A 20,952-nucleotide genomic window follows, 5' to 3' on the forward strand; every position below is an offset into this window, starting at 1 on the left:
AGGCAGATTTTTAGTGCCATCTCTGCTTATCAATAAAAATTTGTTGCCTATCAACAAAAATTCATCCTCAAGTTGTTGCCAGTTCCCTTCTTCCCCGAGAAAGGTTCTCTGGGGAAAGTAAAATTCTGTAGTGGAATGAAGAGTACACAATATGAGGTAGTTGTGTGTGCAGTTGACTTTTAAGTGGAGCTGCAAAAGTTGTTTTTGAACCTGAGTAGTTCAGCATGTTCACACAGCAAGATCATGGAGTTGTCCCAGCTGTGCTGTGATGATGGTTACAATCATCCTTCATTGAATTTCAGAAAATATTAGCTAAATGCTAGAAAACCTTAACCAAGGTCTGGCAGAAATTAGGAGGAGACTGTTTTATCTATGAATATCCTTTTAAAAAAAAAAAAAAAAGGAATTAAATCTAACATCCTCTATATATATATATATTTATTTTTTTTTAATATACATATTTTTTTTTTTTTCATTTCAGCTGCATACATGTATAAAGAGGTGAAATTTCACTGTTTGGTGACAAAAAGGATTTTCTGTAGTGGGTTGCAAAGTATACTTCTAATATAACTTTGAAAGGAAATGTTTTCTCAAGTTATGATGAGCCTTGACTATGAAGAACAGCAAAGAAAAAGTGGGGATTTTTTTCAGTAAGGGATGAAAATTTTAGATTTATAACTTCATGCAAGATTGCCAGGGCCTGAGGCAAATGAAACAGAGCATGTATCTACTTTACAGCTGCAAAAATAATAATGATGACTATCTATGGAGTAATCTCTAATGGATTATATTTTGTTAGCATTTCATTATGTGATGTTAGAGCCAAAATAATTCATAGTAAATGGGGAAAAAAATACTTGTTTTGAAGTATCTGTGGCCTGGATCTTTGATGTCCTCCTAGGCATTCTATTAAGAACTTGGTTAATTTGTGAAAGGTCTTAGTTTGCAGGCAAGGTACTATGCTTGTCAAGCTATTATAAGACTAAGGAGTGTAGAAATTACAGAAGTAATTTGGTTTTATTGTGTAAGTACTGGACTTCTTTGTTGCTTCAAAGGTGCTGAAGCCATCTAAGGTACTACCTGATAGTCCTTTCTCTTAGATTTATGAGATCTTTCAGACTTGAAAAGCACTTATGCTTTATTAAGATCTCTTGATTTAATTTTTTTTTTAAACTTCAGGCTGCTTCTTTTTATATGCCTCTTAGATTTATCCAAGTGATACAATCTTCAGCAGTAATGAGATGCTTCTTACTCATGGTCAAAACACCCCTTTCTTGTGTTGCAATAGAATGTGGTTTGGCAAATAAACTCTTGTGCACTTTCATGTGCTGTTGGCACTGGGAACTGGATCTGTGGGAGGGAGGGGTTAGGAACTTAAGGCAACTTCTGTGTCCTCTTTAATGTTCTTTAATTTGAAGAAGTGGGGGAGAAAAAAAAGTAATAGTACTATCAGTGGCCCCAAGCCAGATTAGATCTCTGAAGTATTAAACAGAAAAAATTCATGGACTTCAGTAGAAGCAGTGTCCAGCTATCCACTTGCACTACATGATTTATAGTGATTCCTGTGTCTGGATGGCTTGAGGGTTTCTTGGGAGCACAAGAAATTGTCTTTGGCTGTTAACACCACATTCAGTACAACCAGAGCAAGGAGATGTAATGTTTTCAGTGTGTGAATACTGTTGTAACAGTTCCATAAGCAAAAAAATTAATTTGAAGTGCTATTTTGGTGCATCAATATATAAGGGAATACAGTTAGGAAGATGTAAGAGAATGTGGGTTGAACTTAATAAAGTTATGTTGAAAGCAGGAGGGAATTTAAAGGACTGGTCTTTTGACTTACCTTTCTGAATAACTAAAAATTATACCATTCTCCTTTTTAAAAAAAATGATGTTATAGCTGAAAATATTTTCAATTTTTCCCAAGTTGACTGAAGGAAAATATCCATGAATCTTGCCTTTTAGGGAGAGTATTATAGGTGGAGCATCCTTTCTCAGGCTTTTGTACACTAAGAAATAGGTGCATGTTTTGTTTGTTGTGTTGGTTTGTGGGTTGGTTTTTTTATGTAAACTCTGTACACTATGTCTGTTGAAGAGACCTAATCTCTCCAAGAGAGCATGGTCATTGAAAAGCATCTTGTTGTAGATTTGATGACCTCGAGGGGCTCCTTCCAATCTGAATTATTTTATAATATCTTATTTAAGTCCTATGATTCTGCTCTATTCATTTGGATTGCTAATGTGATAGAGACAGTGACTATATTCATTCAGAGCATCAGCATATAGCATAATTTCCAGGGCATCCAGAAATTGCAGTAATTGAACTGAAATATTAGTGCGTGCTTCATTGTGGAAGGGGATTAGTAAATTCAAATGTTTGGTGAGATCAGTACTATATTTAAGTCCTTTTGACACACAGATATTCTTCGTTATTTCTGGAATTTATGTCCTTTATCTAGAATAGTGGCAAAATATTCTTTATTTGAGAACAAGCAAACCCCAGTTCAGTAGTGAATGTCCATGTATCTGTGGTCCATGGCTTGGAGGATATATATTTTTTTTTTTTTTGCTGAAACTTGTTGGCATTATTTGGTGTTGACACAAGGTTGTTGCAAGTAGAAAGAGTGACATACAGCTCTGTAAAAATCCTGAGAGTCCTGAGAGGGCATAGTGTGCTTTACCCTATCCTTTGTTCATGTGGTTGGAAGAGCAGCAGTGAAGAGGACTAGAATGTTATGTTTGTTATAACTTGAGTTATTACTTTTTAGATTAAACCTAATGCTACTTACTTGGCAAGGCTTAGGAATGCCATTATTCTGTTAAACCATGCCCCTGTGTAGTGGTCTGCTGAGCACAGGACCTGTCTGTCCTTTCCCAGAAAGAAAAATAATCACACAGCTATTGATAAAATCCATAGTGGATGACTGGAGGAAACTAGAGTTTCCTAGGCCAAGGCTTGGCCAAATGATGAGAAAGAACAAATTCTAGTAATGAAGCTACAATAAAAACGTTTCTTTATGTGCAAAGGTGGTAGAATTGACTTCTAAATAAAGTTTCGGCTAAGTGACAACTACCAGCAATCAGGAAATACTTTAAATACTTTTTTCTTTAAAAAGATACAAGCCAAATTGCAAAGATGAGTTTGGCTAAGGCTGGGCAAATGTTTCATGATTTGTAATGTCATCAAAGAACTGGGAAGTCTATATAGTTCATTAATTTTTGCCCTAAATTCAAGGTTGGGTACAATTTGTGTGGCCTGTGGCCAACCTTTAACCATAAAACTCTGAGTTACTGGCAGGCTGACCTTGTGTCTCAGGAGCAAAGGGACAAAAAGCCACCTCTGAGCAGAACACACTGTGCCATCTTCAGCTGTGGTAGGAGTCATAGAATGCTTTGTGTTGGAAAGGACCCTAAAGATCATCTGGTTCCAGCCCCTGCCATGGGCAGGGACATTTTCATAGATCAGGCTGCTCAGAGCTCATCCAGCCTGGCTTGATCACTTCCAGGGATGGGGCATGCACAGCTTCTCTGGCCAGTCTATACCAGGGCCTTGCCTAAACACACAGTAAAGAATTTCTTCCTAATATTTAATCTAAACCTGCCCCCTTTCAGCTCAAAGACATTACCTCTAGTTCTCTCACAAGCTCTTGTAAAAAAATCCCTCTCCAGCTCTGTTGATTAATTGATCTGTTTGTTAATGTAAAATACAGTGACAACAGGCATCATTTAAGGCCAATACAAAACATTTTGCTGCATGTTTAGTATATTATTGAGTAATTTTTTGCTTCATTGCCTTTATTTTTTCAGTTCTACGGGATGACTTCAGACAAAATCCATCAGATGTCATGGTAGCTGTGGGGGAACCTGCAGTGATGGAGTGCCAGCCCCCGAGAGGCCACCCAGAGCCCACTATATCATGGAAGAAAGATGGCACCCCTCTAGATGACAAAGATGAGAGAATTACAGTAAGTATGAAAAGCTACTCCAAACAACACAAGAATCAACCAATCCAAACTTTCTTGTCTCTTGAGCATGTGGGCATCTGGCTGTGCTGTCCTTTCTAGGATGTGTCCTTTCCTTGCCTCACAGGCAAGGGCTGGTTTGCATTTAGCTTGGAATGTAACCTCTCATCTCCAAGTACTTCATTGCAGGGTGTGCATTTGTTTGGTAAAGAGGTCTATGCAAAACCTATGTTCTTCTCTTAGAAGAATTAGAAGCTTGTGGAAATGAAATTCGTTATACTCTTCACTGTCCTGTAATTTTCTTACCTTTTATCCACCTACAAATTTCTGCAACCTGTAATATCTGCCGTTGGCTGGAAAGAGAAACTACAAGTAGTATTGGTGAGATCTTTTGTAATTCTGCTGAAAATAACACACACAGAAAAGTTGTGTGTTGTATTAGAAAGGATAAAAAGAGTTTGGGGATATAGACACGTTTCTTTAGAGAGATAATGCTTATCCTGCCATCTTAAATAAATCTGTTTTTTCATTAGAGATGTTGTCATACTCATTTGTATCTGTAGCTTGCTGAATACAGTGCACAACTACTCAAGAGTATGTATAAAGCAGCTTCTCAAATCATAAAAATATCATTTTTAAACAGTAAGCTGGTGAGCCTAAACCTCTTGCAGAAATGGAGTGAAAAACGGAGTTCAAAAATCATTTATTTGCTGCCAGCATGATGATAGGAGAAACATCTTTCCACCTTAGAGAAACACATACTGTCCTTTTGGTACTGGAAAGATTTCTAGTGTAAAGCAGGATTAGGGGCACATTTACATGCCTCAATCACATACTGAAATGAGGGAAATGTTTAATGGAAGTACTCTTAGCCCTCAGCAACCTAAGTAGAAAATTACCATTTTGGTTTGAGATTGAAATTGCCTGTTATTCCATTTATTTTTTACAAACAGGACAAAGCCCAGGCATTCTGCAGTTGTGGTGTATGCATACATTTAAATTTTTAAGTACCCTACCCAACCTATGCTGATTGCTGGCTATTAACTCTATTCCTCCAATCATACTTGCTAAGAACTTGCAATTTCCTTTTCAAATCTCCTTCCAATCCTGACAAGTCAATTGACCTGAGATAAAGAGAAGATTCCAGTGCTACCTATGTTGTTTTTTTTTTCTCCAGGAAGTGCTTTCTAAACTTGTATTTTTTATTGCTACAGTTTATTCTCTTGAAGGATTTTCAGGTGTTGCCTACTAGGTACATTTCTTTTGTTATTACATGAAAACTGTTCCAGCTGCCAGAACAAAGAGTAACTATCACTGACTGGCAGCATCACCTGCAGTCATTAAAGCTTTTCCTAGGATGAAATAAAGTCCCTCAGTTTGGTTTTGTTTTCTGATGTTTGTATCAAATGCCCACCCAAACATTATTCTTTTCACCAGGTAATCTGGCAGAGTTGTTGTGACTGTCACCTCCCAAAAACAAACAAATGCAAGTGAGTTTTGGTGTAGGTGTAGATGCACCCTTGTTTCAGGTACCCAAAAGAGGGTTTGTTTCCAGAGGTGTAAATTAAGAGAGCTGCCACAGCCCAGCTTAGCTGTGTCCATCCATGTCATGTGTCCTGGCACTGTCCTCAGCAGCACTGTTGATATTGTGGGTGCTTTCTCACACAGGCAGAGAGCCTGAAGCAATATTGTAATGCAGTTTTGCATCCTCTTACAGTGTACCAGGATCTTGCCAAGTGGACAAAGATGCATTCAGATTACCTCTTTACAGCTCTGCAGTAACCATCTGCAGGGTCTTGCTAGTGGCTGGGAGAGGAGAGGGGATTGGGACCTGGAATGGACAACTTGTTAAAGGGCAGATGGAAATGAAATGCTAATTGTGAAACCTGAATTAGAATAATTCCATTTCTGTTCACCTATCTCCTTAAAGACATTTCTATTTCAGTTTGGCAGCAGGAATGAAAAAAAAACCCAACAAAAACTAGAAGACTACAAAAGCTGAAATAAGGATGAAATTGATGTAGTTTAAGTGACAGGGTTTTTTTCCTCTTTAATTTAGTGTCTGTATTTAAAATGAGCACCTACCTTCATGTGGTAGGAAAATTTTGATTGACTCAGTGGCAATAAATTTCCATGATACAAGTGTGACTTTCCTCTTTTTAAGGCATGAAATTAGCAGATCAGGAAATGTCAAACTATGTATCTTGGTGTTCAATGCATATGTAATACAAGTGGGCATTTAATAAATGAAAAAGTTTTAGTGGCCCCACTTCTAAAGCATTTCCAGTTGTTTTCATTCTTATAGGTTTGTTGATCTTTGTCTCATTACAATTTTAAGAGTTCTGCAAGTGTCAAAAGCAGTGTGAAGCACTTCGTATTAATGCTTTCCTTTCTGACAAGAGATTTAAAATAAACATTAGAACTGTACTTTTTCTGAATAAGTCATGATGCTTGACATCTTCTTTTTTGATTCATGTTTATACTTCCTTTAAGAAGTATAACCTTATTTTTAATATATGGTAGCATTTTTTTCTCCTCTGCAATGACAATGTCATCTACGAGTCAGAAAAACTGGACTTTCCAGAATGAGTACTAAGAGTACCAGAGAAACAGATCTGGAAGCTCCATTCCTGACTTAGAGTTTGAAGCAAAAAATGTAGGTAAATAGCAGACAAATAAGATCCAAGTTAAGGCATTACTTCCTCAGGAATGCAATAAAAAAAATATTATTTTCTCCTGGGTAGAGTTAAGGAAATCAATGTGTTTATATAGGTGAGATAATAAAAATCAGTGTTTTCATATTTTTGGTCTATTTGTAGGGCAAGCAAATGTGCTGCGAAGAGGAAAAAACTATAAATATCTTTCAAGTTATAAACTAGGGAGTGGAACAAATAGGAAATGAAAGTTAAGGGTGAGGACAGAACTGTCTGCGAAGGGATTTATAGAAGCAGACATTTTATTGGAGCACAGCTCTCCCAGTAGTGCCCAGTTTTAGGCTCTTCAGTGCACAAATATCTGCTGGGTGCACCTGATGAAAAAACATTATCAAAATATTTTTTCTCTCTACTCTTGAGTGTGCTGTCTATAAGCAGTTTTCTCAGTGCATTTGGGCTCAACATGTGTGTTCTGTACACCATGGTATGAAAGCAAATGCTTGCTATGACTAATCTCTCTCCAAATATTACAAATGAAGCTGGAACAGTCTTGCTTTAGAAGCAAACACTTACCTTTGGCTCAATTTATAGAATTGGAAAATAGTTACCACGAGGGCAGAGCAGAATGGGCATCATTCCTTGCTCATCTAGTTAATTTTTCTCCTGGGATTACTGTGGAATCAGGAATCCCTCCTGAGATAGATAGATAGATAGATAGATAGATAGATAGATAGATAGATAGATAGATAGATAGATAGATAGATAGGAGTGCTTCAGCTCAGTCCAGTGAATAGCTCTAATTTCTCACTGCAAACAGTGTAAAGCTCAAATGTATTTTTCCAGTTTCTTATATGATCCATCTGCACTAGGAGAGTCTGTGGCACTCCTCTTGGAGCTGAGACTTGGTGGAGAAAGGAGGTGTGCAAGGTGTTGTCCATGAGAGAGGGAGAAGGGAGTGCTCCAGGGTGGGGAAGTTCCTGGTTCTGTTTCCAGCTGTTCTGGGTGTTTATGCATTTGGCACTGAAGTTCATAGACCCACCCATTGCTTGGAGCAAGGATCCAGGGCTCCAGGCTTCCAGTTGTCCTCCCCAGGAGCAGCCCTGTTCCCAGCCCCATCAGTCTAGCCATCTCTTTTGCATGGCAGCACAGTGTCATTAGGACACAGCCACGTGTGTCACCTTGGTGCCAAAAGCTGAGAGTTTGCATTCCCCCGGGCTGAGGAGGAAGTGCAATCAGTGAGTTTCTGCTGACTGCTGTAATCACTGGGTTTGGTGTTTCCAAATGTATTTTGTCTGGATGCAGCTGGCAGGGTGTCAGTGGCTGTGAGAGCCAGTGACTTGCTCAGGCACTCACAGTAATCACAGTGAGTGTTGGTTTTTTGTCAGCCTGTGAATTCAGTGTGCATCCATTCACTTCTCACCCATCTTCCTGCTGTACCCCAGAAATCTACCACTACTTTTCAAATGGTGCTCCCACTGCCTTCCTAACACACAGCCCACCATGAAATTTTCTCCTCATTCTCCAGCCATTTCCTCCATCTCACAACCTGTGCTCACATCCACCCAGCCTGTCTGGCTCTATCACCTGATACCTGATATCTGCTTGTGTGGAGGTAACAATTTGGAAGCCCAGATAAGCAAACTCTCCTGCAGCATGCTGTGAAGTCAAGGCATTCTTCCCTGGGCTCTGCTGTTGCTGGAAGTGGCTGTGAGCTGTGATTTGTGATGTCAGCCTGTGTCAGGTTTGCTCAGAGCCTCCCTCGAGGAGCTGTGTTGCTGCTCTCTCTTCTTTGTGAATCCCAAATGCAGCTGTCTCTCTAGAAGATGCTGATATCAGTAATCTAACCAAGGTGGTGGGGCCTTTGAGCATATCTTTAGGCAAAAATTGGCAATAATTACAAACTCTCAGGAGTGCAGGGTGTCCAGAGGATTTTGTGGCTCTCCCATCTAGTCAGGGCAACCTCCCTCCATGTGCTTTTGGTTCTATCAATTTGTCCTGTGTTTTAGCAGCAATATCTGCATAATTAACTAAACCTCAGTGAAATCAGGATACAGTCAGAGTGCCTGTAATTATCAGTGCTTTCCCAGTGGGAAAAAGTGTACATATCTTGCATAAGCTCCAGAACAAGCTGGTGTTTGAGCCAGGTTTGGAGGTCAGGATTTCACAGCTGAGTCTGTTCCTGCCCCATGACCACTAGTAGCCCCTGCTTCATAAAGCTTCCTAACTGTTCACATCAAGTCATGGTATAGGTGGTAGAAGAAAAAAGCTGTGCATACTGAACATGAAATTTTAATAGGTAAAATCTTTTACATATACATGAAAAGGGATGCTGGTACCTAAGAAAGAAATCCTTTGTAATTGAATACAAAAAGCAAAGGCTTTGCATTGAAACTCCTATGCAGCACTGTGATTGCAATTTCCCCCTCGTTCGTATTAACTCTTATCTCTCATTTATCCTGAATCATCCTCATTTGATTTTTAAAAGAAAAAGCTTGAGAAGCCATTTATCTTTCCTTGTTCAAGTTTCTTAGCTTTAAAGATCAAAGTTGCAAGATGAATAATGCATACAGGTTTTCATTCCTTTTTTGTGTGGCTGTCTCGTGCCATCAACAGTTTTGAATGACTTACACTCTTATTTTAGATGAGCTGCAACTTAAATTTTCAATTCCCATCTCCTTTCCTGGCCCTTAAATAGTACATCACAAATGCACAGCATTTATTGCATCTTACACAATGCTATTTTTGCATGAGTGGGTGTTGAAAATGTTTTTACAAAAGATGAAAACAAAGCCTTCTGATCTTCTGTTGTGACAGGAAAACTTCCTTAATGGTACCATCCACAGGAAGATGTTTCCTGTGCTTGCCCCAATTTTTCTGTTAATGAATTGTCACAGAGAACTGCATTCATTCTTCTTGGTGGAGACCAATCCTAGCCTCATTGTGCTTTGGCAAGTTTAAACCTGTATAGGTGGATCCCAATGTGACTTGATCACAAGAAAAAAGAAAAAAGGAAGTGGAAGAAATGGCAATGACTGTCAGTTAAAAAGGAAAAGAGAAAGTGTTGTTAGTATTGGAGGGAACAGTGGAAAGTGCAGAAATTAATTCCCTCTTTAGGAAAGGGTCTTTCTTTCTAAAGTTAAATTGCAGGGGAAAATTGCAATGGGGAGGTGAATCAAGAGAAATGAAAAGAAAATCTGATTGGATTTGCTGGGGCGTTTTGTGTGGGGTAACAGTCTTAACCCATTACTACAGCAATGCTCCTGACAGAAACCATACTTTGCAGTGCCACTCCAAATTAATTCAAGATGTTTACCCTTATTTCTTTCTTTGCCATTTCTCTTTGTTTTTTTTCTGGCCTCCTCTCTTTTTCATTGATTTATTGATCATTAATCTCTTAACACCTTCATTTCCCCAAACTGCATGTTTTAGGTACACAGCAAAAGAATGCACACACTCCTATAGAAGCTGTAATCTAATGGTAATATTGTCTCTGCTGTGGGGAGCTGATGAGAGATCATGGCCTGGGTGCACAGCACACAAAGCAATGGGGGTGAGGGGAAGGCAGGGAGCAAGGACTTACAGTTCAGGGTTTTATTTCATTTTAATTGTTTTTGTTTTTTGGGGCAGATTAAAGGGCAAGTAGCAATTTCCTATAGGCCCCAAGAGGGTTAGAAAGAGAAGTGTATTTTTTCTTCTGATTCCCAATATGTGCTGCCTCCTAGCAATTTCCTTTCTTCCAAGTCCTTTTTCTTACTCCCTGGGAGCATTGGCTTCCTACTCAACCTCTCTTTTTACTTCTTCTGCTGATCCCTACAATGGTGGCTTCCTCAAGGATCAAGAGTAGTTTTTTGTTAATGATTTATATTTCTTCTGCTCTTAATATTGTTTCCACAGGTGACACAGCTGGAGCTGCTGTGAGTTAACTTGGCACCCCAAGAGGGGAAAAAAATGTTAAAAATTGTGGAAAACAATATGTAACCACACAGCTGTCCCAGAGGATAGTGAGAATTCCTCTAAATCCTGTTGTTTCTTCCCCTTGTTTTTTCCAAGATGTGACACTGTTGTTCTGTGTTCACACTTAAAGCTCTGTTTCAGGGTCCCTGTGCTCCTGCTGAAATCTCTGTGCTGTGCAGATCCCACAAATCTTTCAAAAGGTGTCTTCTGGATCACCTCTTCCTTCTTTTCCATGCCAAGTGCTTGTGCTGTGTCCTGCCTTACCACGAGGACACCTTTCCATTTTCCCCCTCAATTCTGTCTGCATGCCTGCCTCTTCCCCTGCTGTGTCTAAACCACTCAGGTTTCCACATCTGCACAACCACTCTGTCAATACAAAGGGTTCTCAGGTTATCTTCTGCTATATTGCTACTTCCCATGTAAATTTTTTTTAAAAAATTATCATCAGCATACCCAAGCTCTTTTCAGTGGTCCAATTACATTTGATTATCATTTTTTGCATCATTTTGTCACATGTTTGTGGAGTTTTTGGCTGAGCCTTAAAGACCTTCTAACCTTCTGCAGAGGACCACAATCACCTTGGAAGGTTTTGAAAAGAGCTGTGTCCTCTGGTTCTCTCAGTTGCTGCCTGGAGAAAGAGACCAACCTCCACCTGGCTACAAACACCTTTCAGGAAGCTGTAGAGAGTGATAAGGTCACCCCTGAGCCTCCTTTTCTCCAGGCTGAACACCCCCAGGTCCTTCAGTCATTCTTCATAGGGTTTTATGTTCCAAGCCCCTCACCAGCCTTGTTGCCTCCTCTGGATGCATCAACTGTCTCAAATACTTCTTTGAGGTGCTTTCTCCATTTGCTGTAAGAAAATGCTGAGGAAAAAGCCCAGCAGTCTCAAGTGTTTGGGTCATGCTCAATGCCCAACACTGTCCTAATTGGTTTAAATGGCTCATTATTAACCTCAGATCTCCTGTGCTGGGTAGGGTAAACCAAGCATAGGTTGACACTTGATGTGAAATGTCTTCCCAGCAGACATCTCCCAAGGGTAATGTTGGTCTCTGGAATCAGGGGAAAGGGAAGGGGCACCATGACAGAGGGCAAAAAATGGCCCAGTGTCAAACATCTGTGGGCTGAGGAGAACACCAGGGTCTGTAGGCTGGTGCTGGCTGCTACAGCAACTGGATTTTGCATTTAGGACCAAAGTGACCTCCTGTGTTCCCAAGGGCATTCCTGGTAGTAGTGTCGTCCACTGTGTGAGGTTATCAGATTTATAGACTGTGTTCACACTAACCAAAAGTACTGGAATTAAAACTCATCATAATTCAGTGTTAGATTAAAAGGCTCCCTATGGTCATTCCTCTGCTGGTATTTTAAACCAAGTTATTGCTGATCATATTTGACCCTAAAGCTGTAAGAGTGTCTGTTCCTTCTGGTTTTTCTCACAACTTTAAAGAATGTTCTTTTGCATCAGTGATGTCCTTTGCTCCAGCTATTTTTGTTTTCTCACCACTTAAAAAGTTCAGCATTAGATATGCATAACTCTGCTTTCCCAGTATTGTTTCACCCAGCAGTAGTGAAAAGTACTTCTTTAATGTGAAATAAGGGTGTATTTTCCTATGGTCAGCTTTATTTTAGAGTGATTTCTACTTTCCATTGTGAAAGTAAAGCAAAGAAGAATGAGGTTCTTTTGCAGATACTCTGTGGACTTAGAGGAATTTGAAAACTTCTCATTCAGTCAAAATTCTCTACGGATTTCTTTTGTCCCTAGTCATGAACTGATGACCTAGATAATAAAAGAAAATAAATGCCTGCAGCAAATAGAGTATGTGTTAGATATCTGAGTTTTGGGACATTTACAGGCCTAGATATTAGACTATCAGGATTTTCTTGTTAAAATGGCTTATTGAGAGTTTTGAACCTCTGGGACCATGTGAAATTATAGAAATGGTGTCTGGGAAGGTTCTCCCTAAAAATAATAAAAAGCCAGGTGGTTGTTATCTCAGATTGGGTTACTTGAGCTATCCAGTGTGTGTAGGACTTTATGATTTGGATGGTTAGGAGCAAAGGTGATTTATTATGCTGAGAAAGTAAATTCTTTGTTTTGTTTGGCTGGCAGTCTCGTTGATGGGGGTATTTTGGATGAATAAGAGAGATGAAAAAAGGATGTGGGAGGGAAATTATTTCTTCATTCATTTTATTCTACTAATGAAAAAGAAACATTTTTGTTCGGTTGGTTTTTCTAAGCATTTAGGAAAGGAGCCTTTGCTTATATTACAGACAATAAAGATGAAGGCAGTGCTTAGAAAACTAATTTTTCCCTTCCCCTCCCTTCATCAGCTGCAGGGAAATCTTACATGTCTGCTGTGGACATCCTCCTCTAAGTTGAAAATCCATTTCTAGAAACACTGTTTTCCCCAGCCCCTTAGTGACTGCCCTGCCTTCCCTCATTCCTCCTCAGGAGCAAAAACAATGAGTGGAAAAGTAATATTGCAAAGAATTAGGCTTTTATGAGTCTGGCACACTGAGCATTAGGACTCACAGTGGGAAGTGGGCAACCTGTGTACAGGCAGAAAAAGTTTCTGGGGTAGATTCCATTGGCCATGGGACTTAGGATCCTACAGATCAAATGTGCAAAACAGCACTGCAAATTTTCTGCCTTCCAGGGCTCTTTCATGCAGCCTTCTGGACCTGTCAGACTTCATTTTTACTGTCTTTAGTTTTATCTTATGCTCTTATATGGAGATATTTCCATTTTTAAAGCATGAAAAATGTTTAATAAACAGATATGCTGCAGAAATCAATGTATTATTTGTGGCAAGACTGTACAGTGAAGTGAAGGAACCCAGCTCCTCACTGTGTTTGCTCTTTTCCAAACACTGAAACCCTCTCCATTTGGGGGGATGGGAGAGAGGAAAAAAAAAAAAGTTACATTTTTGTTCTTGAAAGTCTCTAGTAGACCTTATAAATTTGATTGTACTTGGCATTTTTGATATTGCTACTTGCTTGCACACCACAGCAGCCACATGTTGTCACTTAGAATCTAAATATCAGGTAACTGCTAACTGAGACTTTATTGTGTATCATGCTTATTTTAGGAATTACTTTTGTAAAGTAAAAATGACACTAACTCTAAAAGCATGTGTAATAAAACCTCAACAATCTGTGTGCTGAGTTTGCACATATTATGTTCTCATAATCAAAAGAAAAATGTAGAATAAAAATAGTAGAGAAGAAGAGTGCCTGTTTTTGGAGCCTGGAACAGCTGTAAGTGATTAGAGCTTCTTGTTTGGTTTGCTTTGATTTTTTGGTCCACTTTTTGAAAGTTCTGTCAACTTCACTTTTGCTTATTTCACTTTGTTTGGATAGTTTTGCCTTACTGAATTTCCTGTGATGCTTCTGGTTATATGAAAAGTCTAGTCCAAATCACAGCACTTCAAAAATAATAATTTTCAGTTCTTGGGTTTCCTCAACCCAAGAGTACTTCTCTCTCTCCAGGTAATAATATACTCACCATTACTTACTGCCAAGTTCAGAGATTCACCACGTGCAGTAGTGTGGGATTCACACACACATTGCAGGGTATTATTCCAGACTCCTGGGTAATATTATGCAGGGCCAAGTCTGCCTGCTTGAGGTTGTCCTCCTTTAAAGGGAAAAGAAAAAAAAAAAAACAACAACAACAACAACAACAACAACAACAAAAAAAAAAAAAAAAAAAAAAAAAAAACAAAACAAAAAAAAAAAAAAAACAGAAAAACAAACCTGCTTTCTTTTTTTATCTAGCTGTAGGATAATTCTTGCTAATACTCACTCGTGCTGCACTGAGCAATTAATTGATTTTTTTTTTCCTTCTGAAAAATCATTATCTAACAAGAATCTATTTGGCACAGGGTCACATGAAGATTGTTCCTTTGTTTAATGTGAAAGTGTGGGTGGCTAGTTATACTTGGATCTATTTATACTCTTCTTGTTTTTCCAACTCAGCAGCTTTGCTTTTGCCTCTGTCTGCTGCTGTTGTCAGTTGTCTACTTGCCTCTGCTCAGCCTCCTGGTCCTGGCTGCACAGAGGAGAATAAATTACACAGAGAGAAGAGGGCAAAAGGGAGTAAATTTGAGAATAAATAAACCCCACAGATTTGGCAGGGAAAATAATGCTGTTAAAAAAAGTAAAGCATGAGAATGTGAAAAGCTTTCCTGGTGTATATCTAAAAATATTTCTACTGCTGCATAGAATATACTGAATTTTGAAACTAGCCATAGAGTTAACTATGCTTAAGTAATTTGCCCTCCCTCACAAAGTACTAAATTTGGTTCCTTGAACAAAAGGATGATGAATCAAGATCTCTTAACTGTGAGCTTGTGGGCGTTTTGCATCATTGTTTTCCAAAGTGACTATGCCATTCAGAATGTCAAGTTTTTGAAGGTGAAAGATGTTGGCATGATGGCTTGGAATTCCCTCCAGCACACCCCACATTTCAAATTCTGCACATCTTGCTCTTCCCATTCATATGAAATAATTTGTTTCTTAGGACTTCTTTGAACTGTGGTGTTCAGATTGAACATTTCTCTTGGAGCAAGACCTAATGAAAATCAAGAAGGAAAAAAAATAAAATAAAATTGCTCATTCAGGGTAAAGTGTTACCACAGAAATTGCAGGTACCTGAGTGAAGCAATTTCATGGTGCATTACAGGTATTCCAGAAATGGGTATTTGTGCTCTCTGGCAGACCTGCACACTGGACAGAATCACAGACCTGTTCTTGCCATGAGACTGTACAGTCATTGCAATGTGATTTCTAGAAGTGAGCTGCAAAACATTCTCCTACAGAGAAAATTATTGTGCAGTAAATGGAAGATTGCCTTGAGGTAGAGAGTCTGCAAGCTAAGCAGAGCAGATTGCTGGGCAGCTGCAATCTTCCTGTGTGATTTTGGGCAAGCCTTGAAGTTGTTCAGTCCTTCTTACTCAGCATTTCATGAGTTGTGGACCTGAATTCATTCATACATGAAAAGCAGCCTGACACTTGCAACAGAGCTGTGTTGTGCCACCTTGCAAAGTGTTATTGCATCCTAAATCAGAAATAGGCTCTTTTTCTGTAGACAAAACAGTAGAATCATATCCTCACTTTCATATTCAGGCCATGCTCCACTCCAGGTGTTTGCAATTGTATAATACTTGCAGGATCTAGCCCAGCTACAAATACTTAGGAGAATTTCTGTGATTATAAAAAAAATATTTTATCATTTAACTTCATGCTGTAGCATTAGAGTGTTTTTGAGATTATTGTCCCTTGTATTGAAGGATCTCAGGGGCTTGTAAGAATTTAGGAATGTCTACAGAGCAGGTACTTTGCATGATTATAACTCCTGGGAAATCTGCATGGTTAGCATGTTTCACTAAAATAGGCTTTGCACACATCCTGAACTCTCAGATGGAATTCTGGCATTACTGAAATCAGTGTGGGTTTTACTACTGTCTTTCCTGAGACTGATACTTTCCAGGAAAGTATACAGTATAATTTATAGCAAGAGAAAAGCCTCTTTTTAAAGTGCTAAATGAACTGACATTCTTCACTTTTTTACTGCTAGTGTTGTTACTGCTTCACTTGTTTTTATTGGCTTGTTTGTCATTAAGGTACTTAAGGTATTCCAGCTTTTTGGACATACTGCTTATTGATTCTCAATTTTTTGTTCTAATGAGACATTCTGCTCAGAAGATTCCCCTGTTTTTTTGCCTGTTTCTTTTGCATGGTCATTTTTAAATATTAGAAATTACATGATTGGTGGTGACAACTGTTACTCTGTTTTTCATTGATAATCCAAGGCTTTGGTGTTGTAAGAGGTCATCTGTTCTATCCGTTATTCTTGAAGTTAACAAAGGTAAGTAATGATTTTTCAACAGGAGAAGAAACCTTAACTTTAGCAATCTGAACCTTTTAAGTAGGACATGGGGAAATAACTTCTAAAATACACATAATTAGCCATGGCTGGAGCCACCAGAATAAATTAAACTTCAAGCCTGCTCTGATAATTAGTTTCAATTAAAAAAGAAATATGATCTTTTAAAAAGTTATCTTTTACTTTTTGATGTGATAGCAAGCTGTGTTTTCCCTAGTTTAGCCATCTCAACAAAGACCATTTTTTCTACTGCTATGAATAGTAGCAGTAGAATGCATAGCACCAAATTCAAGAAAAAAGGGCAGTTCTTCATCTTTGTGTCACATACATTTCTCAGACTGCAGTGTGGGTTTTACTGTGCTACCCTGAAAATGAGCCTCAAATTCACCTTGAATGATTCCCCCAGGGATGCCAGCTGAACCTTTGACCCTTCTCTTCTGACTGTCACCAAGGTTAGCACATCATTACAGCTTGTGATGTACCTGTGCTTCTGGAGCCTTTATCAACTTACAGTTTCACACAACTTAAACAGAGGTCTCAGCCCCTCATTCCTTTTTCATAGGAATCTGTCTTGTTGATTTTTGAGAGTGAATTGTTTTTTTCCTAATTTTGTGCTAAAATGGACATTAAATTTTAAAAATTCCAGCTTTATCTCTGCTTTTCCTTAATTATTAAAACAGCAGCTATATGACCGCAAGCAAAAATAAAAAGATGAAGAAGCATTTTCTATTTAAATTTGAAAATGGGCACATTCATACCTGCTGCACAGTGCAAAAAAGTGTGTGGTGACAGACAAAATGACAGCATTAAGTATTGGTTCTGTAGGATAAGTTCTAGTTACTGACAGGTTAAGGGCCCTTTATTTATTTGGAATTTTACCAAGGTATCATGTTGGATAATAAGCTGATTATAATTAAAATGGGATTTGTTTTGTTAATCCAGAAAATAGTATCCACAAATATTTGTCTGTGGCACTGATAACTAGCCAGGAGAACTCCTTTATAAGAGAAGCCTTTGACACAGATTTTCCAAGCTGTATTACAGTATTGTTTTAATATATTGTGCATTAACTGTTGGATTCACTGATCTTGAAAATCTTTTCCAACTTTAACAATTCTATGATTCTAAATGTGCTCTTAGCAGAGTTCATTTTTTACCCCAAGATTGTCCTCTGATAAAACATGTAGGGCATTTGATTGGCCAGACCCACTTCTGGATGCTGTTAATGGCCATCAGTTTTGTGTCCATGGAATAATGAAGAGATGCCAAAATCAATTAATTCTCTCTCTGAACATTGTTTCAAAGGACTTCCACAAATTCTCATTGGAGAATTGATACTACTAGTGTTGACAAGTTTTATAAGGTAAAGATGATGTATTTATTCAGGTGCTGTGGAGAATGTGAAGGGATTTTTTGTTTCTGCCTGTGGAGGTTACTTTTAACCCCAAGCAGCCCATAGTGCACTAGTTTTTACCTTTGTATTTGCTTCTTACCTGCTACAGAATGCAGTTTTTAAAATAAGTCTACAAACATTACACCTGGGTACCAATCTGCAGCATTCAAATGATATACAAATTATCTCTGTCCACTCTACATTCAGCTGAGAGAGTTGAGATGATACTGGGACAGGGTTGTGTCCTTTTCTGTGCTCTCCATTAACACTTTGAACACAGTCTTCTGTGTAGCAAGCCTTAAATCACTCCTTTCAGTTAGATGTATGCAATTTTCCTTCTCTTAGACTTGTCTGGAAACTTTCAATAGTAGCAACAATTGTGCTAACTCCAGTTAGGTGTGATGCAATGGTTTTCCCCTTTGGGAGTGTTTGAAGAGTAATTGACAATTCCATGGAGGAGGGTTCTGGAAAGGCAAAGCATTGTTAATTTTACCACGATTGTACAGAAAAAGAAATACTTGAAGCCACTCTAATATCTATGTGCCTACCTGACTAATTTAGGGTATAAAATTCCTTTCCAATGGAATCCTGTATGTATACCTTCTCTCTTCCAAGTCCACATTTTCTGTTCTTTTGCTCCTCATGGAAGTGTGCATCTCATTAAATCCCTCTTCCTGCTTTGGTCTGTCTCTGTCTCAGGGACAGAGTTGCTGGTTGGGCTACAAGTGTGTCAGGCCCAGTTCTCTGCCTCAAAGTGAATTTCTCTTGAGCATTTGTTGAAAAGTTCATAAACTAATCATAAACTAAAGGATCATAAAGTAATACCTGTGTGGTAACTTTCCAGGCAATCCTTCTGTGAAATGGGTTTGCAAAATGAACCAAGATCCAAATCTAAAGCCTTATTAAAGGCAGCTCTAAATACAGCAAATATTTTAATATTTCATTATTCCATGCATAGCATGGCCTGCATATCAGATTGTTCCTGGCATGCATGTTTGAAAGTGTCAGTAATAATATCTGTAATACTGCATTTATGCTTTAGGCCTGCCAGATCTTGAACAAAATTTTGAATCTAGTTAGATTGTCCAGAATTCCTGTTTCCAGGAGCTTAAGAATATTTAAGCATTCTTCTGAAACAGAGTAAAAATATTCATGTTATATTCTACCAAACATTTCTTGACAAACCTTAGGTCTGGAAAAACATGCAATATTTCATTGCAATCCACTGAAAGTGAATCTCATCAATGACAAAACTATTTAAGATTTTATGGTCCTTTGGTCAAATGTTCAATAACACATGGAACTGTTGGAAAGGAGAAGACAATCATCAGAACATGATTTTTCACTCTTTATCAAACATTCTCTGTAATATTTCTTTTCTAGTCACGATTGACTTCCACTTTCAGTAGAACTTTGTTTTGTTTTGTCTTCCAAAGTCAACAATTTTTATATTTATCATATTATAGAATTCTTTGATCTTTTGTCTTAAATTCTGAATATTTATTCAGCATTTGAGAACCATATTGTGAGTCTTCCATTAAAATTATTTTGCAAGAGTAGCAAATATAAATTATTTAGCTTTTCTGGATAAATAAGTGCAAACAGTGGATCTGTGTATAAGTTAAGGGTTGTAAGTTAAGAGTTTACTTCAGACTCAGCATTTGTATTTGTATCTTCTGGAAGCATAGTGTGGGCTTTTTCTGTGTTTTGGGGGAAGAAAGTTATATTGTGGGAGTGCATATGCAGTTTTTAACTTCTTGTCATTGTCATAAAAATGTAATTTGTATCAAGTGAACTGAAATCTGATCAAGTAACTCTGTTAGTTTTCAGTAAAGATTACTTCTTATTCACTATGTTCTTTTTACACTGCTTATACAGAAGACATCAAAGCTTCTCATTTATGACAGGATAGTGATAATTCTAAAAATGGCGTGCACACAGTCACAAGATAAAACAGGAAAATGAAGTGCAGAGTAATTTCAATTTCTCTGCCATTTTTACAAGCCTGTTCCAATAACAGCAAACATCAGCAAACAGGAGACTGATTTCCATACCGAACCTGTCCAGATAGTTTGCTTTGTAAATACAAATTTGAGAAGTTGAGCAGCTAGTATTTTCAGCGTCCAGAACAATTTCTCCCTCCCTTGCAGCCACATTTCTCCCTAGCCTTTTCCACTGGTGCAGTTTACAATAACCTTTAGCAACAACAAGAATTGTGCCAGGAGTTTAAACCCACTGTGGCATCTGCAGAGAGTAGCGAGGAGCTGCTGCAGAGGAAGCAATTATCGCAGCAGGGCTCCAGAGCCGCCCGAACAGACAGCAGCCAAGGCGAGGCCAGAGGCACTGCTTTTTGGGCTTCAGCCTCCTCCTTCCCTCTGCTTTTCACAGGGTAGCCACTGCCATTTATGCACTGAGCTGTAAGGGTTTGCTGCTCCAAAGGGAATGGGCAGAGCCCGAGCAGAGCGCGTTCCTCGGTGCCCAGGGGCTGGCAGAGTTAAAGGATGGCACTGGGAAATGTGTGAGCACTCTGAGCATGGAGAGAATGGGAACAGTGTCTGCTTTGTTCTGCTTGAGCTTGTTTCACCAGTAAAAGAAGCTCAGAGGAGCTCCTGGCCTCGCTGTGTGCTGCTGAAGATCAGGCTGTGTTGTAGTCTGTGGCAACAGAGAGCGTTTGTGAATGGACCAGGATCTGCAGGTCATTCCCTGCCCGAGGAGTCTCTCTGGAGGATCTAAAGTTCAGCACAAAAATAATGATTCTGGGCTGCTCTGTGAGCTGGGGAAATTGGGGGATTTGCTCTTTGCCTCCCTGTGCATTCATTCTCCCCCTTATTCTTTGTAAGTTTAAATTTTAGCATCTTCCAAGCAGAGGCTTTTCTGTAATGTCTAGCCCAGTGGTTTTTCAGCAATCCTTCAGTAATAGTGGAAGTTACACTCAAGATTTGCTTGTGGTTGCCTATGACTGCAGCTTTTTGCCTCAGTACTGTAACACAAGGCTTGTGTGCAAACCACAAAAAATACGAGGAAATCTGTGATTTATGATCTGCATGTGTTGCAGTCACGAGAGCTGTAGTGAACAGTGGTGGAAGAGTGAAATGTGGCAGATTAATA

At 38.8% G+C, this 20,952-nt stretch overlaps 1 protein-coding gene across 1 annotated transcript in view; it reads left to right on the forward strand.

The window, feature by feature from the left end:
- ROBO1 (roundabout guidance receptor 1) overlaps positions 1-20,952 on the forward strand; it is a 580,691-nt gene that overhangs the window by 467,864 nt on the left and 91,875 nt on the right. The window contains exon 4 of the mRNA XM_056496975.1: positions 3,805-3,962. Coding sequence (XP_056352950.1) covers positions 3,805-3,962 — 158 coding nt within the window. The remainder of the gene's footprint in view (positions 1-3,804; positions 3,963-20,952) is intronic.

This window comes from Oenanthe melanoleuca, chromosome 1 (genome assembly GCF_029582105.1).
Source record: "Oenanthe melanoleuca isolate GR-GAL-2019-014 chromosome 1, OMel1.0, whole genome shotgun sequence".
Taxonomy (NCBI): domain Eukaryota; kingdom Metazoa; phylum Chordata; class Aves; order Passeriformes; family Muscicapidae; genus Oenanthe; species Oenanthe melanoleuca.